The 22,125-nt window shown below is 39.3% G+C and overlaps 1 protein-coding gene across 3 annotated transcripts in view; it reads right to left on the bottom strand.

Annotated features, from left to right (window-relative positions):
* The window catches only part of lmo7a (LIM domain 7a), a 225,001-nt gene that overhangs the window by 9,361 nt on the left and 193,515 nt on the right, over window positions 1-22,125 (bottom strand). For all 3 annotated transcript variants that reach the window (XM_043691398.1, XM_043691399.1, XM_043691397.1), the window contains 10 exons: window positions 19,201-19,307; window positions 18,332-18,386; window positions 14,070-14,126; window positions 11,643-11,668; window positions 11,240-11,344; window positions 9,188-9,280; window positions 7,188-7,606; window positions 5,450-5,505; window positions 4,711-4,869; window positions 3,712-3,940 (listed from right to left, as the gene is read on the bottom strand). In XM_043691398.1, the coding sequence (XP_043547333.1) occupies window positions 3,712-3,940; window positions 4,711-4,869; window positions 5,450-5,505; window positions 7,188-7,606; window positions 9,188-9,280; window positions 11,240-11,344; window positions 11,643-11,668; window positions 14,070-14,126; window positions 18,332-18,386; window positions 19,201-19,307 (1,306 nt within the window). The remainder of the gene's footprint in view (window positions 1-3,711; window positions 3,941-4,710; window positions 4,870-5,449; window positions 5,506-7,187; window positions 7,607-9,187; window positions 9,281-11,239; window positions 11,345-11,642; window positions 11,669-14,069; window positions 14,127-18,331; window positions 18,387-19,200; window positions 19,308-22,125) is intronic.

Raw genomic sequence — 22,125 nt, 5'->3', positions numbered from 1 at the left:
GATCAGCTTTTAGCTATTAACACCATTATCATTCACTCTTCATCCCAACGTCTTCCCTAGTACCATGAACATGCTCTTGGTGTTTTGCACTGGGCACCTTTCACATCTATTCTACTTATTTCCCCTGACCCTGCTCTCCACCTTTACAACTTCATAAAAACCATTACCTTTTCGCTCCCTTCAGTTCAGTTATATTTTACACAAAATATTAACTCTTTCTCCACAGACACTGCTGTATTTCTTCAGAATATACTGTGTTTTAAATTTAAGATACCCAGCATCCACAGTACTTTTAATGACTTGGACTTGGTTGCTTTAACATTTTATTATTCTAATTTGTACTTGCCCATCCCATTTGTATGTAACAGCCTGAGATTATGCATCTAATCAAGTTATTTTCACCTGAAGATCTCACCAAAGTTTTGGCAGTAGGGCATGAGAACTTCCCAATACTTGGAAAAGTAAATGTTTTGCACTTAGACAAGGTTTTGGATGGTGGAGAGACAGCAATATTGCTGTAAAAGTACCATTACTCGAATTTATTTCTGTACAATATGGAGTGTACATGGAATTAAATTACCAACCGTGGATTTGCCAGTCATTAATTGCTGCCATTTATTCTTGGCTAAGGCAATGTCTCACAGATCAAAGTGTTTGGTGCATTGGTTTAAACTATTCCATCCAATTACAAACATCCTGTGGGACCATTTATATTCCATGTTCATTTGGCAGCTGCATTGCTGTATATAAACACTTTTTTTTTATTGAATCCTGTGAAGGTCTGAGGACCTAAATACTATTATGAAAAAAAAACCTTAAAGTTTCCTGATAGCTTCAAAATGCTCTGAGGTTATTTCCAGTGCTGTATTGCAAGGAAACAGCAATTAGTGCAAAACTAGCATAGAGTGAGCCAGATGGCTTAACGATATTAAACAGCCATGAAAGATGCAATTATTGTGTTTGAAGGGCGAGATTAGTGCTAAGATTTAATAAAGGGGAAACATCCTTGGTTGTTCTTATAAGGTTTTGTTTTTAACCTGCTTTTTAATATTCGATAAAATTATCTAACGGCTGGTAGCCTGCGCCACATTTCTGACATCATTCCGGCAATATCATTATATCGGTACCTGACATAATACAGCAAGAGACTCTTTTGGGCAGGTCTGATAACATTGACCTTGATACTGGCTTGATCTTTTGGTTACATATCACACTTACTCCATGCACTGAACATCCTCGTTACGTGGGCAAGTCAAAAACAAGTTAGAAAGTAGATAATGATTAGACCAGTGGTCACAAACTTAATATTTTTCGTTTTAAAGTTTTTTTCTTGACTTATTTTTCAAACATTTTGATTTTATAGGTAAACTCCAGGAGTTTACTTACAGTACAAGCAAAGGAACACACACACAAACACCTTCCATACCACCAGACGACACAGGAGTAAAAATAGGGCCATTCGGACCATCGGGTCCACTCCATCATTCAAATCACAGCTGATAGGTTTTCCAACCCCACTTCCTGGCTTTCTCCCAGTAACCATTGATCCCCTTGATACTCAAGAACTTATCTATCTCTGTTTTAAATATACTCAATGGTCTGGCCTCCACAAGTTTCTCTGGTAATGAATTCCACCAATTCACCACTCTCTGGCTAAAAGGAGGTTTCTCCATATCTCCATTCTAAAGAGTCTTCCCTTTACTCTAAGGCCATGCCCTCCGGTCCTCATCTCTCCTGCCAAAGGAAACACCTTCCTAACATCCACTCAGTCCAGGTCGTTCAGTACTCAAGTTCCAGCAGATCCCCCCCACTTCATCCTCTAAACTCCACTGAGTATAGCCCCCGAGTCCTCAAACATTCCTCATATGTTAAGCCTTTTGTTACTGGGATTATTCGCATAAACCTCCTCTGGACCCGCTGCAGAGCCAATACGCCTTTCCTGAGGAATGGAGCCCAAAATTGCTTACAATATTCTAAATGTGGTGTAACCAGAGCCTTAGAACTACAACCCAGCTTTTTCATTCTAGTCCTTTTGAGATGAATGACAAGATTGCCTTTGCTTTCCTAACTACTGACTCAACCTGCAAGTTTACCTTGCGAGAATCCTGGGCTGGGACTCCCAAGTCCCTTTGCACTTTAGATTTCTGAATCTTTTCCCTGTTTAGCAAATAGTCCATGCCTCGATTCTTCCCACCAACGTGCATGACCTCACACTTCCCCACATTCTATTTCATCTGCCACTTCTTTGTCCACTCTCCTAACCTGTCCTAAATCTTTCTGCAGTCTCCCCACCTCCTCAATACTACCTGACCGTCCACCTATGTTTGGATCATCTGCCCTCAGTTCCTTCATCCCAATCATTAATGTATAAAGTGAAAAGTTGCGGCCCCAACACTGACCCCTGTGAAATGCCACTAGTCACCTGCTTCCATCCTGAGAAGGACCCCTTTATTCCCACTCTCTGCAAGACAGCCAATCTTCTATCTATGCTAGCATCTTGCCTCCAAAACTATATGGGCCCTTATCTTACTCAGCAGCCTCCAGCACAGCATCTTATCGAATGCCTTCTGGCAGTCCAGATAGATAACATCCATTGGATCGACTTAGTCTAACCTGCTCATTGTCTCCTCAAAGAATTCTAACAGATTTGTCAAGCATGCCTTGCCTTGATGAAACCATGCAAAGTTTGCCCTATTTTACCATGTACTTTCAAGTATTCAGAAATCTCATCCTTCACAATGGACTCCAAAATCTTACCAATGACTGAGGTCAGGCTAATTGGCATATAATTTCCCATCTCTTACCTTGCTCCCTTCTTAAACAGGGGGGGTTACTTAGGTGACTTTCCAGTCCTCTGCCCCCATCCCCTCCCGACTCCAGTGAAACCTGAAAGATCACTAAAGCCTCCACTATTCACTTCAGAACTCTAAGGTATAGCCCATCTGGCCAAGGTGATTTATCCACTTTCAGACCTTTGTTTTTCCAACACCTTCTACTTGGTGATGGCTACCATACTCATCTCTGCCCCCAACTCTCAAATTTTTGGGATATTCTACCTTGAAAACTGACGCAGAGTATTTATTCAGTTAGTCAGCCATTTCTTTGCTCCCCATTACTCCTTCGCCAGCATCATTTTCCAATGGCCCAATGTCCTTGCCATTATTAGACTGATGAATGGATTCTAATTTCAAATAAATGCTGATTGTGCTAATGCTGATCTTGCCTGGCGCACATCCTGTGCAATGTAACTTGTATGCTTCTGTCTAGTATTTTGTCACCTATGATAGTCCTTACTTACTATGATCTGCCTGTACTGCTTGTAAACAAAACCTTTCACTGTACTTAGGTAGATGTGACAATAAACCAATCAAACCAAACCAAGGACCAAAGAAATACTAAATTGTGTTACAAGAGAAAGGGTCTGATCATAGGATAGAACCTTCCTTTACAAATAATGAAGAGGACCTGGGCTCTAGGTCCCACCTGCCTTAGAGGCACATTGTAGCACATGTGAATGGGGTTGATTGAAATTATCTAGATGTATGAATAGGAGTGTTATCAAATGGATAAGTTGACAAAAAATGTGACAATAGGGATAACAATGAGACCTAATGTTCTGCAGGTGGCTAGAGTAACATAGGGTTAGGATATGATCACACCACCTGAATGGAAGATTGAAGACTACTACTGTTACTTTTTTATGGTTATTACCTTCTCATTAATCCATAATTGCTAGATGCAGTCTTATTGGCAATACTGGCACTACGCTGTCTGATCCAGCTATTATCATTCAGGAGCTGGGTCTTTCTGCGCATCTCCTGTAGGATTTTCTGTCGCTCTTGCTCAGCATACGAGAGTGGTGGATCTTGCTGCTGTGAAGATTTTGGTTTCATTTCATTCTTAATCCATGAGTTGTCTGGGACTTTGTGCTTTACGTCACCTAACAACCAAAGCAGAAATCTTTAAGGATCTAAATGTTTTGCCACTGCCCTTTAATCCACCTAAACAATTGAGAACAGCTTATCCCAATTGATGGCTTTTAAATGAACACTCTATTGAGATGGGGTTCTTGTGATTGCAAGTAACCCCCCATTGAAATTGGACTAACTGAACAAACTCAAACCTATATCATATCAGTACTGAAATATAATTCCATAATTCTGCTGATGAATTGGCAAAGCATTTTCTCCAACATAATTATATCATCAGCAAATATCACTTGAATCAATGGGAAGCATTCATTATGGGCTTAAAGAGCAGTATGTCATTGCAAGTTATTGCAATTTTCAAATCAGCACAGCCAAAAATAACAACTTTAAGCACCAAATTGATTTAGAATGGTGTTTTTCATTAGTAGATTGTAACCAAACTTGAGAAAAATAAATTAAGCTTGTCATAGTTAAGAGAGATCAGCCAACTACAATGAACAAATAGTACATTAAAACATTGGCTATCCAAACATCAGCGCAGAGCTATATCAGCTCATTCGGTGTGTTTCATGCACATCAAGGTAAAAACATGTACAATTAGCAAGCAACTACAATGATTTAATTGAGCATTTTGAATTGAGCAGAGGGTTTCTCAAGGGAAAAAAAATTACTTTAAAATGGTAACAGTGTAGCTGAAAATATGCTAATTAGCTCGATCATTGGAGTGACAAAGAGAAATTAGGGTATAGCTTGGCTGCTGATCAGAGGGCGTATTCCCCACCTCTCTCTGGGTCAGCATATTTCATCTGATTAAGGATTTTCAGCCTCTCTGTTTCCAATTCAACACGTGCAGCTTCCTGCGTCTTCCCATGTCGCCTGCGTAGCTTTTCTTCCTCAAGCAGCCACTGGGCCACACCACCCACTGGTTTCACACCTACACCTAAATACACGTTCAAATATGCACACAGAGGGCCATTAGCACTCAAGCAAGGATAACGTTTTCAACGCGTTTAAACAAAAGGTTAAAAGGCAAATGTCAAAAAATTTTCAAATTCTGTTTCAAATTTCTGTTCCCATCTATCATTGTGCACACACACATGCACTTTCACAGATGAACACCCATCATATGCTTTCAGCTCCATAGTTTTAGTGCTATCCTAGTACATGTTAAACTGGAAAATAATCTTGTACTCAAACAAATTTGTTCTCTAATAATGATTTTTGCATCAGGCTAGTGTTTATCATTTGGAACATTTTAAATTTAAAGTTGCATTGCATTCAATTTATTTTAAAAGCAACAAAGGGATACTGAGAAATAATTAATCCCTTGCAATTAGGAGTAAAACATGGTTTGACAAGTATTTATGATTGCAACACAATTTAGATTTTATGGAATAACTGAAGCTAAAATATTCTCCATTAATTGAAGATTCAGCCACTGGCTGGTTCAAGTAGCTAGCTAAAGGAAATTCAAATCTGTTTTAATTCCCAAGTTGAAACATTCAAGAGAGGAAACTCACCGTGTCTATGGGCAGGCACAAACTCATCGAGGTCAGAGGTCGACTTGGACTTGGCCCTATAATCATAATGGCATTGCAAGCTGGTTAATACATCATGTGGGAGAATATATCCCATTCATAGAGTCATAGAGATGTACAGCATGGAAACAGACCCTTCGGTCAAACCCGTCCATGCCGACCAGATATTCAAACTCAATCTAGTCCCACTTGTCAGCACCCGGCCCATATCCCTCCAAACCCTTCCTATTCCTTTCCTAAAATCAAATTACAGATAGAACAGTATATCGCAAAAAATCTGAATGATTCTAATAGCTAACAAAAAACTCAATGGAACAAATTTGAGAACAAATTTGCTGTCCCCTTCCTTACAAACAGTGAAGCTCCTCAGGACCATTAAACGTTGCACCCCTTCCTCAATCAGAAACACTACAGAAATGCACAGTTAATACTATCTTAAGTTTCAACGCAATTGCACCTTCATTACAGAGATGGGGTTGGGTAATACAGTAAGCTGATATTAGGAGACCTGAACACCACCTTCCATGTTTTTTTTCTCACACCCACACTCAAGGTCTTGTCATCAGGATGCTTTCAGTGCAGCTAACTCTTTTACCCAATCAATCCACATTATCACCTATCTAGCTTTGCTTCTTCCTTGGCTTATCAACAACAATCCCTTTTCTCCACCCTTTCTCGGAGCTCTGTCTCCATCTATCAGCTCACTCCTTTTCCAGCCCCATCGCTGGTCAAGATAAATAGCACTTAAATAGCACATAAACACAGTGGCTACAAAAGCAGGTCAAAAACTAGGAATACTGTGCCGAGAAACTCACCTCCTGACACCCCAAAGTCTCTCCACCATCTACAAGGCACAAGTCAGGAGTGTGATGGAATACTCCCCACTTGCCTGGATGGGTGCAGCTCCAACAACACTCAAGAAGCTTGACACTATCCAGAACAAAGCAACCCACTTGATTGACACCACATCTACAAACATTTAATCCCTCCACCACCGGCACTCAGTAGCAGCAGTGTGTATTATCTACAAGATGCACTGCAGAAATTTACCAAAGATCCATTGACAGCATGTTCCAAACCCATGACCACTTCCACCTAAAAGGACAAGAGCTGCAGGTACTTGGGACCACTACCTGCACATTCCCCTCCAAGCCACTCACCACCCTGACTTGGAAATGTACTGCCTTGCCTTCACAGTCGTTGGGTCAAAATCCTGGAATTCCCTCCCAACTGGCATTGTGGGTCAACACCCACAGCTAGTGGACTGCAGTGATTCAAGGCGGCAACTCACCACCACCTTAAGGGCAAATAGGGATGGGCTATCAATGCTGGCCAGCCAGTGATGCCCAAGTCCCACAAATTAATAAAAAAAATTCTTCCCCTAGATGTTGCATCAATTCTGTAGTAGGGACACAGGACACGAAGTATTAACTGAGTTTTCCTTCCACAGACACGGCCAGACCTGCCAGGTTTCTCCAGCAATTTCTGCTTTTGTGTCAGAGTTTCAGCATCTGCAGTTTGTTGTTTTATGGGTGTATATATATATATTCAAACAACTTCACTTTAATTTAGAGCGGTTACTTGCTTTCTTAAAATTAACAATCAATTAGTAATCTGTGGAACGTAATCCATTTTAAATGGATTGCAGCAGATGGGAATGAAGTTCCAATGTTCTGGCACTGGAAGCTGGCTTAGTAAAACAGTTTGTTCAAAATCTTACCACTGGGGCTGATATTCCTCTGTTCTTTCACTTTCTGCTAACCGTGCCCTTTCTTCGGCTTGTTGGCATTGTCTCTGCCTCTTCTCTTCAAGTCGCTCTTTCTCACGATGCCATTGTTCTTGTCGTTCACGTTCTTTCTCTTGCAGCTTTCTCTCCTGTTCAAGGCGATCTGCTTCTTCTTCTTCTTGACGCCTTCTTTCTTCTTGCAACTGGAAGTCCTCTCGCTGCCCTGCCTCATCATCTTCACTTCCGTGCCAATCTTCTTCCTCTCCCAGTTCCTGCGATTCATCCTCCGACTCTTGGTTATTCCAAGATGTCATCCAGTTTCGAGAAGTGAACTGGTTCTTGAACTCTACAGGCCCATCCACAGTATTTGAAGGCGATTGTGGAGTGTTTGTTTCCTGCAATATCCTGCGCTCCTATTAAAATTTAAAGTTAATTAATTTAACAATATGCAACGTTACTAAGACATACATGGAGTGGGAACGGAAAATATTGGGGAAGCTTAAGGAAGCACTTACTCCCAAAGAAAATATTCATTTCAAATTGGGGGCTTGAACTCTCCCATGTCGTTATCCCAACCCACATACACTGGGCCTTGTTATCATGAAGTCTGCTATTACCCACTACCCATTGTTGGCTACTAACATTTCCTATAAACAGCTATTCACCCCCCTGGCTAGACCATTACCCACTCCTTTGTCTGTCCAACTGTTTTTCTGTGTCTTTGGACTCTACACCCACCTATTGCTTACACTTTATCCCCTCCCCCCACACTATTTTCTACAAATAAACTGACATTTTCCCAGCTACCATCAGTTCTGAGGAAGGGTCACTTAACCTGAAACATTAACGCTGATTTCTCTCCATAGACGCTGCCAGACCTGCTGATCTTTGCCAGCAGTTTCTGATTTGCAGCATCTGTAGTTCTTTCGGTTTCCATCATGACAAGGCTCTATACTAAATTTCACGCACGATTCAGACTTCGGAACCAGTCAACAATGGAAGAGTGTGAAGGTAATGACGTGAGTGTTTGATTGTTGGGAATAATGCACAACCACTGTGTGTACATTTAAAAAAGAACATACACACTAAATTAGAGACGATTATCCAGTCATTGGACCAACTGGGGCTGACCACAGTTGAAATGTGGTTTAGCAAAAAAATGATGAGAATTTTGCTGAAAAGACCACACAAAAGAATTGCAGCCAACAGATGGGAAGGAAAATTCCTTTCTGTATACACTTTCAACACACACAAATGAAATTGCAGTTGCATGACTGGAGGAGGAAAATTTATTCGTGCATGAATAAGCCATGAATTTCTGATAAAAGAGCAGCGTCCATGCACGTTTTGTATTACGTGTCATTTTGCCCTAAGGAATACAAGCAACATTCCATTTATTCACAATGAACATTTAAATGTCAAACAAATGAACATTTAAAAGCATGGAGGTCCTAAACAAAGGCGTTTCATTTGATTTAAAGATAAATGATTGAAGAAAATGCTTCCTATTCTGGTCCCTATACAAGTCAAAATGCTATTGAGGTGCTATCAGGGGAAAAAAAAGGTAGTCTTGTCTAATAGCTCCCATTAATAACTGACTGTCGACAGTTTTAGGAAAAGAAATAGCATTTTTAAAAGAAAGAATAATAGTGTTTGAAAAAAATGCTTGTAATAAAGTTCTTAAAATATGCTTTGTTCAAAAACATTAATTTTTAGTGATATGAACGTGATGAAGCTTTGCACCATTAAAAAGGGAAACATTAATATTTCAGTTTTAATGTATTATAGGAACGTTTATTTGGACTAATTTGACAAAATCCTGCGCCATCCCAGTCAATATTTTAACTCTACAGGAAAGTTGTTTCCTTTTGGTCCCCCCATAATTAAGAATAAGTACAATCTATTACTGTTTCAAAGACTGCTAGCCTGTTCCCTCCCCATCTATATGCATCACCCCACCATCTATTTACTTTTGGTGCTGTATATGTCTTTACCTCTTCATAGTACTTGGAACCTTCTTGTTCAGCTTCTTTCTGAGCCTTTCTCCACTCTTCCTGTAGTTTCTCCTGCTCACGCTGGTATTTTTCCTAACAGTTCCAAATGATTGAAACCATCAAGTAAATGAAAGCATTTGCACATTGAAGCAAGGAAAAGCTTGTGTTGCCTCACCAGTACTACTAGAACTAATTACCAATGCCAAAACTAGAATCAGACTAAAACTCTCATGCAATCTTCAGAGTGCTGGTTTTGATTGGTCAGATCATCAATACAATATTTTAAATTAAGAGCTTGGGTTGCCAAAATTCACAGTTATTTAAAACATGAAAGCTGCACATTACCAAATTTAACACAGCAGCTTTTATAGGATTTACACTAAAAAATGAAATCATTACTTAATATACTAGAACTTCAAACTATATGACAGGTATTAATATTGTAGAAGTGATGCAGAGTCAATGAACTTTGTAAGTAACTTTTTTAAAAAATATATATAAAACTGTAAATGGTGCCCACCTCGATCAGTTCTACCATTGCAGATGAATATATTTGCCTCAAATCTAGGTTTGGCAAGGGCTCTATGAACTACCACTGCACAATAACAACAAAACGCTCCAAGCCATCACCACTCTATTCATGCATATTCCCTTTTTATAACTAGTGCGCTATGATAATATGCTAGCATTAGGGTTACAGCGTGAGGAAAGAGCAGTGTTATATTCTCCTTAGACAGCGAGGATGCAAAATTGGTATAGACAATACAGACTAATTTTGCTACAATATGAAATGCAGTGCATGCCCACTGATCACCAAAAGAGGTTCAAATTTTAAAAAAGGATTATTAAACAAATACTGTGATAGTCAAACAAATTGAACTTTTTGATGATCAATGTGACTATCAGACTTGCAAATTAAAAATGCATAAGTCATGCACAACTGATCACTCGTTCAAAATAAGTGCAATATTATTAATTTGACAGTGTTGGCAGGTTTCAATGAAATCCTACTGTAAATTCTGGATTTGAATTTGCAAGAAATTGGAATCTGAATTTGCTTTACATTTGCAGGACTAAACAAATGTTCCAGTCCCATACAATATGCCCTATCAACTGACAATACAAAGTCATACATTCGATTCAGCTATTATCTGTCACTCCACTGAGGCTGGAGATAGAGGCTCATGACAAACTTGATCAGGGAATTACATCTTAAAATTGTGGTACTCTTGGCTTTAACGTATGTACACACACTTCCAGGATCTTTCCTACACTGACCAGCCACTTGACCATGGAAAGATGATATTGTATGAGAGAATTTCATGTGTCTGTGTGAAGACCATGCACATGCACTCTGAACTGGTCTCAAAAGACATGGGTAGAAGCGGCACGGTGGCACAGTGGTTAACACTGCTGCCTCACAGCGCCAGAGACCTGGGTTCAATTCCCACCTCAGGCGACTGACTGTGTGGAGTTTGCACGTTCTCCCCGTGTCTGCGTGGGTTTCCTCCGGGTGCTCCGGTTTCCTCCCACAGTCCAAAGATGTGCAGGTCAGGTGAATTGGCCATGCTAAATTGCCCGTATTGTTAGGTAAGGGGTAAATGTAGGGGTATGGGTGGGTTGCGCTTTGGCGGGGCGGTGTGGACTTGTTGGGCCGAAGGGCTTGTCTCCACACTAAGTAATCTAATCTAATCTAAAGCTTATGAACAAGTGGATTGAAATGGCAGCTGGGGATACTTGACACAAGCAGAGAAAAGGAAATGTAACAAGGCACGTTTTCTGCGAGTAGAAATAGAATTAGCAAATGGAGACTCTTCGAGCAAAAATCTAAGATGGAATTTTAAAAAGGTCTTAATTGTCCAATGGTTTGCATCCTGCTTTATTTCACTCTTTGCACAAAGATGTTAGCAGCTCTATAATGGAATGGACACATTGCCTGGTGTTACAAGATTCTACATTTTAAAAAAGACTAGAATCCATGCAAAAGCATTTATTAGTAAATCTGCAAAACCACCTCAGCACCATGCGGCTAGCACTATAGCCACACTGTACCTGTAACAAACGGTCCTGCTCTTTCTGCCATACTTCCTGGCGCTTTCTCTCTTCCTCAGGATTCCAAGACCATCGACTTGAAACACTAATTGATGGAATTTGTAGCTAACATACCACAGCAAGAAGAAAGCATGTAACACCTTGACTTTTATTTATTAATAACACACACAGTGATTATAACTTTCTTCAATGTCAAGTGTTTTTGCGAGTGGTTGACTGAATTATGAAATGTTTGCAATCAGTAGTTATGGTTTTGTTTTGACTCCAATTCTGGAGACACGCAAAAGGCCAAACTGAATCCTTTTAGTGAACCAAATGATGCATGATTAGAAACAGGAATTTTATGACAGCAGAGTGATATTTTATAACTAAAGTCCAAGGGAAGAATTGATACTTTACTTACATCACTCACTGCAGACTCGGATCCGCCTGAAGAACAAGAAGAACTTCATAAGCTAATGTACAGTACTGCAGTTCCTCTGCACAGCACAGCAGCTGTGGCTGCTTCACTACAACAGTTCTTTCAAAACAGCATCAGTGCAAGCCACTACAGACTCAAAAAAATGTTACTTTTTACTGAGCTTTACACCAACACAATGTAACGTTAAACAAACTGAATGCCTTCTCAAAGACATTTAGCAGTTGCAAAAACAATGATGTTGATGGATATGGGAGATCCAACTTTTGTGAATGACTGCTGGATCTACTCTTCTTGTATATGCTCCACTAACTGGAGTACTTGAGGACAGCTTTAACCTTCACTCTGTGGGTACACCCCTAGGAGACTGGAATGCTGTTAATACCATATGAAAAATTACTAATTGAACTTAATCAGCTTGACGGGTGTTAAAATAACATTACTGATTAAGAGGAAAAGAAATAAAATTGACCCATTGCCCTGAAATTTATAACTGGTGGCATTGGGAAATAGCAATAAATTGTTCTTTAAAGTAACCAAGGTGACAGGTAAATGCATCCTAGAAATTGCCCCAATTTTGAATTACCCTTACAACCAAGACATTTGTTTTTCAACTGATTGTACCACTGATAATAAGAAATAAGATTTGGAATGTCGTGTTTCATAATAGGACATTGGTGAGGCAACTTTTAGAACAATTCTGGTCTCCCTGCTGTAGGGCAGATATTTTTAAACTTGAAAAGGTTCAGAAAATACGACAAGGATGTTGCTGAGATTGAAGGATTTGAGCTTTGGGAGAGGCTGAATAGGCTGGGGCTATTTTCAATGGAGTTGGCACTGAGGGGGTGACCTTATAGAGGTTTATAAGATCATGCAGGGCACGGATAGGGTGAGTAGACAATGTCTTTTTCCCCTCAGTGTAGGCAAGTCCAAAACTGAAGGGTATAGGTTTAAAGTAAGAGGGGAAAGATTTAAAAGCGACCCGAGTGGCAACTTTTTCATGCAGAAGGTAGTGCGTAAGTAAAATGAGCTGACAGAGGAAGTGGTAGAGTTGGGTTCACTACAACATTTAAAAAACATCAGGATGCACCCAAGAATAGGAAGAGTTTAGGAGGATAAAGGCCTGGCAAATGGAACTGGACCTGTTTAGGTTGTGAACTGCAAGTGCACATTGGACCAAATGATCTGTTTCCATGGTATATTACTCTACGACTATGATTCTAAACCAGCGGTTGCAATTTATAGGGACTTGTCAAAAAAAGTTTTCTGTTTAAAACAGCCAAATCAGTATGTGTAAAAATTTGATGAACAGCCTAGAAACTCAAACATGTTTTTGTTCTGTAAGTCCTTCTCTGTGTGTGTGCGCAAGCGTGTGTGTACAAATCTTGGGGGATGAAATTCAGCCTGCACAAAGTTCTCCATTGAGTACCGTCTGAGATGATCAAAACTGCAATTGTAACTCTGTATTCCCTTGCACCCCACTCTAGTTAATTGTTAAGCTTGAGCTAAACATGACCACTTGAGCTGCTACAGAAATTTTTGTCAAGTTGTTTCAAATGAAGATTTTGGGATAAAGCCCAAACTGTAACATAAATACTTGGCAGTGTAAACAGCTGAATGTCCATTAAAGGCACTCAAAAAAGACAACAGCCAACAGCACTGAATTTTGTTCTATTTCATTAATTTGATCATTTTCAGTACGCACATCAATACATTTCTTTGTCAAACACACTCTCCTTTGGTACCATATATTTCCTATACTTATCGCACCAAAAATACACAAAATGGACTACTGTTGCAAGGCAAGGGAAAAGAGGGCGTGAAGGATCAAAGCATTCATTCAAAGTTGCAGGAAGGTATCAAATGTTGAAAGAAAATCTGTACCAACATTTGCAGGTTGCAGTTACAAACCTAGTATGCAGAATGGATTTTGTTTTGAGAAAAATAAATTTAGCAAATGCAACAGTTTAAATTTCAAATTGTCTCACCAAATGGGTTGAATTCAAACACAGATTTGCAAAGTTAGGCAATGGATTAAAATGGTGGTACAGCCTTCAAACTGTGCACTGTTTCACCCTGTGCATGTTTGTATCAAGCATTTACACACAATGAAATTAGAAAAACAAATACTAGTTTGCCAAGTATCCAACAATGGTTAGAAATTGGAAACTTTTCTTGCATTTTTAAAATGAGAACATCAAATATGATACATAACCTTTACCACAAAGATAGACCAACGAATTGCAAGAGAACTGTGAGGAGCCTATAGAAAGAAGCATTTATAAAATCATAAGTTTTCTGAAGCAGATGGACAAGTGGAAAGCGTGAAGATTTGCCCCAATACAGAGCTGACATAGCTGCAAGCCCAGTTGATAACGTCACAAAACATAAATGGATTAATTATCGTTTTACCTTGTTCAAAAAATTGGGATCGTCTTTTAAAGTTTCTCAGGCTAAGGGGCTCAGATGCTAAAGCAAAAATACAAAATATATTAACTACAAAATCTATTTGTCATTAAAAAAGTTACATGCATCCAGGAGGATAACTATTTAACAAATTACAGCAAAGAATATCCTTGAAAAATACAAAATTTAAAACCAGAATAACTTCAATCTGACATAGAATTCATTTACCGTTTTATTCTTTCCTCGATAGCCTTAATCATATTGAGGACCAGCAGTTGCACCAAATTCTCTAAGCATCTATTGTTCCAGAAATCAATTACTCCCCGATCATGAGAAAATAAAGTAAAATTTCCTACTCCCGTCAACCCCATCAGAAAAAACATTTGAGCTGTTAATAGGTACCAAGCATTCATGTTAAAGCTGTGAAAGAGGAAGAGCCAATTGAACTTGTGTAACATTAATATTTGAATAGCATTGTCTTAAAGTGGGCACATAAAGGCCCCGACTTAGCCATTACTACAGAAAGTAGAACTGTGCTAGCCCTTAACTGATCTTCTCTTAAATTCCTGGTCTGCAGTCAGCATGTCTCAGTAAAGATTCCTCATTCTGACTCAAAGCTGCTTATCCAGTTCCTAGACACCATAGATTCCTCCGAGAACTCATGAAATATTTGAAAAGTAAGAAGTTTAAACTGCAAAGCCTGTTCCTTTTTCACAGGGCTAATTATTGTCTATCAGTAATGATAATGAGTGATCCTCACCAACATAACCTGAAATCTATCACTTTAGTGCATATTCTTCAGTACTGGATTATTTTAAAAGTGTAGAGATTTAACTTATTTAATTTAGCTTATTATAAAACCAAACCTGTGTCTCAAAGAAACATTTGCACCAAAGTGCCAGGCAATGACCATCGCCATCAAGAAAGAATCTAACCATCTTCTCATGACATTCAGTGACATCAACAATGAATCACCCCACCCCTCCTCACTATCAACATCAATCAAAAACTGACCAGGATCATCCATTTAGTTACTGAGAATATAATTGCAGGTCAGAGACTAGGAATTCTGCAGCTTATAAATTATATCCTGATTTCCCAAAGCCTGTTCACCATCTATAAGGCATTAGTCAGGAATGTGACGGAATATTGTCCATCTGCCTGGAAGGATGGCATATAGTCCCAACACTGAAAGCTCAATTCCATGCAGGACAATATAGCCCACCTGATAGGGTACCAATCTATTACCTTCAACATTCACTCAGTCCACCAATGATAGAGGGACTGCACTGTGTACCACTGACAGGAAGCACTGCAGCAACATCTAAATCTGCAATCTCTACCACCTAAAAGGGACAAGGGTAGCAAACACATGGAAATCCCACCACTTGTAAGTTTTCCTCCAAAGCACTCACAATTATGACTTTGAACTAAACCGTTCTGCAACCACCATTACCTGGTCAAAATCCTAGCACTCCTTTCCAACCAGCAATGCAGGTCTCCCTACATCGTATGGACTGCAGAATCTCAAGGAGTTGGCTCACCCCCATATTAAGGTTAATTGGGAATCTGAAATAAATGCTGGCTTTGCCAGCATCCCATGAACAGGTTAATGGGAGAAAAGCTTGGTGAGAAGCTGTTACAGGTGGCTGGGGCAGGGGATCCCTTTGATGTCAAATTCAGAGTGAAATTGACACACAATTTGTACTCAGTCTCTACAAATGTGCAGCAAACAAGTTTGAAAACTGAAGTTTGGTTCAGAAAAGAATATGGAGTAAAGCATTAGCAGTTACTGTTTTCATTTTAACCATTTCCAGTACCTCTGCTTTCAGTAAATCATAACATTTTAGGGAGAAAAGAGATGAAGGATGCCTACACCATACAGAAATTAATCTAGGAGCGACCTCAAAATTACATGACTATAGGAGCACAAACTGCTTGTGCATTCCCTTTAGACCACACCAGTGATGGGTTTGAATTGTTTTGACTACATTCTGTCATTCAATAGCAGAATGGCTTTTGAAGATAGCTGGAATTGCATTTACCCAACACACCCACACAACAGTGTTATTCCCAGCTGAGATTTTAGACACATCTGTTTGGACCACACAAGTGGAATTTTAGTCCCTAAAAGTGAACAGAAAGCACAACATTTCTCCCAGAATCTTGACTGGAGAAATACTTTTTTTAAAGTTACGGGCCAGTTTAGAATCATTTCCTGAAAATTCACAATGGCTCTGTAGTTGTGTGTAAAATAATTAGGTGATAACTCTCCAAGGTTCTCTCAACCTGGATTACACATGATCAAAAAAAAAATTCAAACTGCATTTAAGGAATATACTCATTGATATCCAGATACAATAGCAAATGAAATCAATACAATAGGCTTAAATTTAGAGCAAAAAGAAATCATAATTAATTTTTCAATTGCCCAAATGAAGTTCAGACAATAGATTAGATTAGAGAAGATAAGATTCCCTCCAGTATGGAACAGGCCCTTAGGCACAACAAGTCCATACCAACCCTCTGAAGAATAACCCACCTGGACTCATTTCCCCTGATTAATGCACCTAACAAAATAGGCGATTTAGCCTGGCCAATTTACCTGACCTTCACATCTTTGGGAATGTGGGAGGAAACTAGAGTGCCCAGAGGAAACCCATGCAAACACAGGGAGAATGTGCAAACTCCGTACAGTCGCCCAAGGCGAGAATCGATCCTTGATCCTGGCGCTGTGAGGCAGCAGTGCTAACCACTGAGCCACCGTGCCACCTTATATGACAAGATTTTTATACACAAATGAGAAATCCTTTCATGCACTGTTATGGGATTTTAGGATTGAAAAGGGCAAATGAGTGCTTTGGTTACGAAATATAGAGATTTTGGAATTTACCTATAGAATCCAAAAAAATGTTGCAACAACTTATGGGTGGCTCCAGTATCATCACACATATTATAATGAGTATTTAGAACTCATTTTGAAAGATTTACTTACACAGAATCTTTTAAGGTCACCATTTAGTTGTCAAACTGTTGAGGACTACTTTTAGTGAAATATTGTCTGATCTTGGAATCTCTGTATCGTCAATTTAGAGTGGGAGAGAAAGATCCACTGACCTCTGTCTTGAATATATTCAATGACTGAACATTTACTGCCCTCTGTGACGGAGAACTCAAAAACCTTGCAATACTCAGTGAAAATTACCGACCCCTTATCCTGGGAATGAGAAGGTAAACAAAGAACTGTCTACCAGTCTTCCACTACAAGTCTTGCTGCAACTATTATGTTAACAGCTAAACAATTCCTCACAAATGCCGTCAAACATATCTGAACCAATGCAAAGAACACAGTTAGTTTGAATATTGACGTACTTCATATTGAAGCAATTCTTGCTCCTATGCGTTAGAGGAATAAATTTGGTATATCCCCAAATACATGACTCACTCATACGTGGCCCAGTTACACTTCACTGAATTTTAATTCCAAGGTCCAATTCCAGAGGCAGGCTGGATTCTGGATAGGGAACCCAAAAATGACTGTGGCAGGACTTTGAAGGCTTTTGAGATTTGCAACCAATTTAAGAATTCACATCCTGGAAGGCATATCCAATTAATGATGGCGAATGGCTCAGCAGCTGGAACAGCCAGTGGGACCACACAGAATTCTGATGAGTGTCTGGCAGCCCCATGGAGGTGGTGGGTGCTGTGGTTGGATTAAGACAACACTTCAAGGTGGGCATGCCTCCTGTAGACATGTGAATAATGCAAGTTGTCACTGCAGTGGGGGAACCCTCAGAGAGGGTGGTGTCCTGCTACAGCTGTAGCCCTTGCTGCCATCCTGACGCCCTGCAGGATATGAAGGCAACCAAGCCCATTTCTCGATCCAACAGCTGACTGGCCTGTTGATGGGAAGCCTCCATCATTCCATTTACTGACTCTAATCATATGTGGAAAACGCAAATTCTGCTTGAAGGCTGTGAAGAATGGGCAGTCTAACTTGTGACTGGGAGGCAGGAATCCATCATCACCTCAGAAACTATCCCCATGAATAAAAAGGTGGAAGGAATGGACCAGCAAGCCAGGATGCTGGCCTTTGGAGCTAAACTGCTAGCAATCCTACTTCCAACATCACTTTCTGCTGAGAAATAAGAATTCATGCCACAGAAATAGTGTAACCTCCAGTGCAAAGTTTTCCTTTACGGGTTATTATAAAAGCTAACCCAATCAGAGAGAATCAAGTCTATTTAATTTTGTTAAAAATATTTTACCTTTTGGCTTTGCATCCTCCAGCAAATTTTCCTGGTCCCTTTTAGATTTATCAACCTGTTTATTAACACAAAAACATTGCTTCTCAATTAATTTCCTCAAATATTATTCATAATAAGTCAAAATAAAACTAGCATTATAGAGGCTCAAAGAGCTAAAGGTAACATTGCATAGTGGCAAAATGGAACATACTCCAAGAATCAGTTTTTCATAAAATCACACCCATTTCTTCCAATATTTAGGTTAATATTATCAGAAGCAGTCAAGATTATCTAATTTCACCTTAGAAGTTAAATAAATCATTGGTTTTGTACATAGCATTCCATACTGCATCTGTATCCAACTTGGAAAATACATGAAAAGGTTGATGTAGCAAAATTACTTCTGCATAGAAATCCTACATTTAGAATGTGTCATTGTTACTGTTCTTCATCAGAGCCACCAATTGTTGTATTTGTTCAAAACTAAAATGGTGGCAAAGGAGAAAATAGTCACCTATTTGCTGCATCTACTTAGGAAGGCTTCCGTCCCAACATATTTTTGGTCATGTGTAACTTGGCATTCCCTCTCATCCTCTGGTTCCACTGAACAACATTGACAAGTGGATTTGCAACTAGGTAACACACAACGAGCATCTCAAAGTATCTTTCTATTTAATTACTTTCCCTTTACTCAACAACTCTCATTAAGGTATTCAACAATTGTAACAGTACTCGAGCTAGAAGAGATGAAATACATTATAGTTGGATGCTTAAAATAATTACATTGCAAATATTTATTTGCAACAATAACTAGCTTGATAAAATTCATCACCATTGCAACTGCCTTAAACATTCAGAAATCATTTATAGAACAATGTATGAAATCCTACCTCCATTGATTGATTCAAGAATTGGGTCCTATTGGTCACAGAGGCCAGTCCAGCATCTTCCCATCTGGTAGGGTCATTGAAGTTAGTATGTTCTGAATCACGTATATCTAGAATAATATTGTTTTTGGAAGTTAGACCAGTCAGAATGATTGGCTCACCTTTATTTATAAAACTAAGTCAGAGTCTCTGTAACACAGCCATGGAGGACAAGTCACAAATAGAAAAGTATTGGAACAGTCAGAACACAAAAACAGAAACAAGAAAGAGGCAGGTTTGTAAAGAACATAAGCATTAGGACGGGGAGGAACTTCAATCCCTCGAGCCTGCTCTGCCATTTGATACAACCACGGCTGATCTCATCTCCACCTTAACTCCATTTTCCTACCCGCTCTCCATAGCCCTTCAATTCATTACTAATTAAAAATCTGCATCTCCTTATCTGTCCCTGCATCCACTGCACTCTGTGGTAGTGAATTCCTTTGAGAGGAGTAATTTCTCATGTGTTTTAAATCTCCTTATCCTAAAACTATGATCTCTCCTTCCATGTTGCCCCACAAAAAAGCATCATCTTTTCTACATCTATTTTGTCAATCCATTTAGAATATTATATAAAATTAGACCTCCTCTCATTCTTCTACAACTCCAGAAAGAATAAGTCTAAACTGCTCAATCTCTCTTCACAAAAAAAATGTCTCTGGAATCAGTCTCATAATTGTATTTGAGGCAGTTCAGAAGAGATTCACATCAGTCCTCAAGCAAGGGGACCACAACACTCCAGGCAAGGTCTCACTAATGCCTTGTACAGTTGCAGCAACTCTTCCCTCCTTTTATACTCTTTCTCCAGCAACAATGTCAAATTTCCATTAGCCTTGTTATTACCTGCTGGACCTGCATGCTAGCTTTGTGTGACTCATGCATGACGACACTCGGACGCCCTGCACTAAAGCACCCTGAAGTTTCTCACCATTTACACAGAAAGTTGTTTCTCCATTCTTCTGACCAAAATTGATAACCTCACACTTATCCATGTTAAACTTCATCTGCCAAATCCACATCCATTTGTAAATTTATTTCGCCATTGCAATTTCCTTTAGTGTCATCTGCAAATTTGGCTACGTCCACGTCATTAATATAGACTGCAAATAGGGGCCTCAAGGCCTGTCTTGCTGACCAGTTAAAGACATTTGTCCTGATGTGCTGCTTTCTGTTGGTTAGCCAACTCTCTAACCAAGCTAATAAAATTACCTCTAACCCCACAGGATGTTACCTTGTCCACTAACCTTCTGAGCAGCAGTTTATTCAATACCTTCTAGAAGTCTAGGTATACATTTATAGAACCCCTATTATCCACTTTGCTGTGGCATCTTCAAAGAACACTAGAAAATTAGTCAAAAGTGATTTACCCCTCATACTGACTCTTATGGATTTTGACCTTCCAAACGTCCTGTTCAACCTTTTTGAATAATGAATTATAGATTCTAATAATCTCCCAATGACAGGTGTTAACCTAACTTGCCTATAGTTTCCTTTCTACCTCCCTCCTTTTTGAATAAGATTGTAGATTAGCATTTTTCCAATCACTGGAATCTTTCAAACATCAGGGAATTTCGGAATCTTATAACCAATGGATCTACTATCACTGCTGTCACTTCATTTACGATTTTAAAAAGGTAGGCCATGAAGCCCTGCTGCTTTCCATCACAAAAGTTTACTCAATACATTTTCCTCGTGATGACAATTGTTGTAAATTCCTCTATTTTTACAACTTCTGTACTACCTGTTACTATTGGATGGTATGAGTTTTCCTCCACTGTAAAACTGAATTAAAATATTAATTTGGTGACTCTGCCGATTTGGTTCCCCATTCTTAACTCTGCAGTCTCATCCAGGGGATCAACATTCACTTCAGCTACTTTATTCCCTTTTATGTACTTATAAGCTTTCGCTATCTGTTTTTAAATGTTGTGCTAGTTTCCATTCTTAACTTACCTTGGCTCTTTTTATGACTTGTGCCCCCACGAGTTTAAAATTAAGAGTTAGAATATAATAGAATTCCTACAGTGCGGAAACAGGCCCTTCAGTCCAACAAATCCACATTGTCTGAAGAGTATCCCACCAAACCCATTCCCCCTTACTCTAAATTTCCCCTGTATTCCTCTTCACATCCCGAAACAGTATGGGTAACTTAGCATGGTCACTTCACTTAACCTGCACATCTTTGGATTGTGGGAGTAAACCAGAGCACCCAGAAGAAAACCACACAGACACGGGGAGAATGTGCGAACTCCACAGTCACCCGAAGACGGAATCGAACCAGTGTCCCGGGCGCTGAGAGGCAGCAGTGTTAACCACTGAGCCACCATGCGACCCCAGTTATCTGCTGGTTCAAGGCTCTGGGAAAACACCAGAACTCTGCTCACACTGATACCTTCAGATCAAGTTCAGTTTAAAAATCCGACAGATTTAAACATTAAATCAGGGACAAGTGACTGGGAAGTGGAATAGCTTTCCTCAATTTTACCACAGGATCTCAACTATCACTGTGGAGCCATCGATTCACTTGGAAACCATCCAACTGGTGTAATAATGAATAAAGAAAATAAATGGAAAAGATGAGAGAGAGAGCAACACAAAAAGAACAAGTTAGACAAAACAGAAGTTGAAAGGAATTATATTGTACAAACATTCATACACAGCCATACTGCATCAGATGTTTCAAACCTTTCTGCAACTAATTACCTTTGATGGGAAGCCACTATAAAAGTTATTTTTAAAAAAAAACAAAGCAGTCTCTACTGTAATGTTTTCAAATAAATATAAGCAGTATTGCATGGAAAATCAATTTATCTTACACTACAAATAGCTCAAGACCACATTTATGTACACTACCATTGATCACGTATCATCTGCTTGCCTTCAAAATGA

Source organism: Chiloscyllium plagiosum, chromosome 6 (assembly GCF_004010195.1).
Source record: "Chiloscyllium plagiosum isolate BGI_BamShark_2017 chromosome 6, ASM401019v2, whole genome shotgun sequence".
NCBI classification, from domain to species: domain Eukaryota; kingdom Metazoa; phylum Chordata; class Chondrichthyes; order Orectolobiformes; family Hemiscylliidae; genus Chiloscyllium; species Chiloscyllium plagiosum.
The sequence above is the reverse complement of the archived record's forward strand: the minus strand, read 5'-3'. Positions and strand labels throughout refer to the sequence as shown.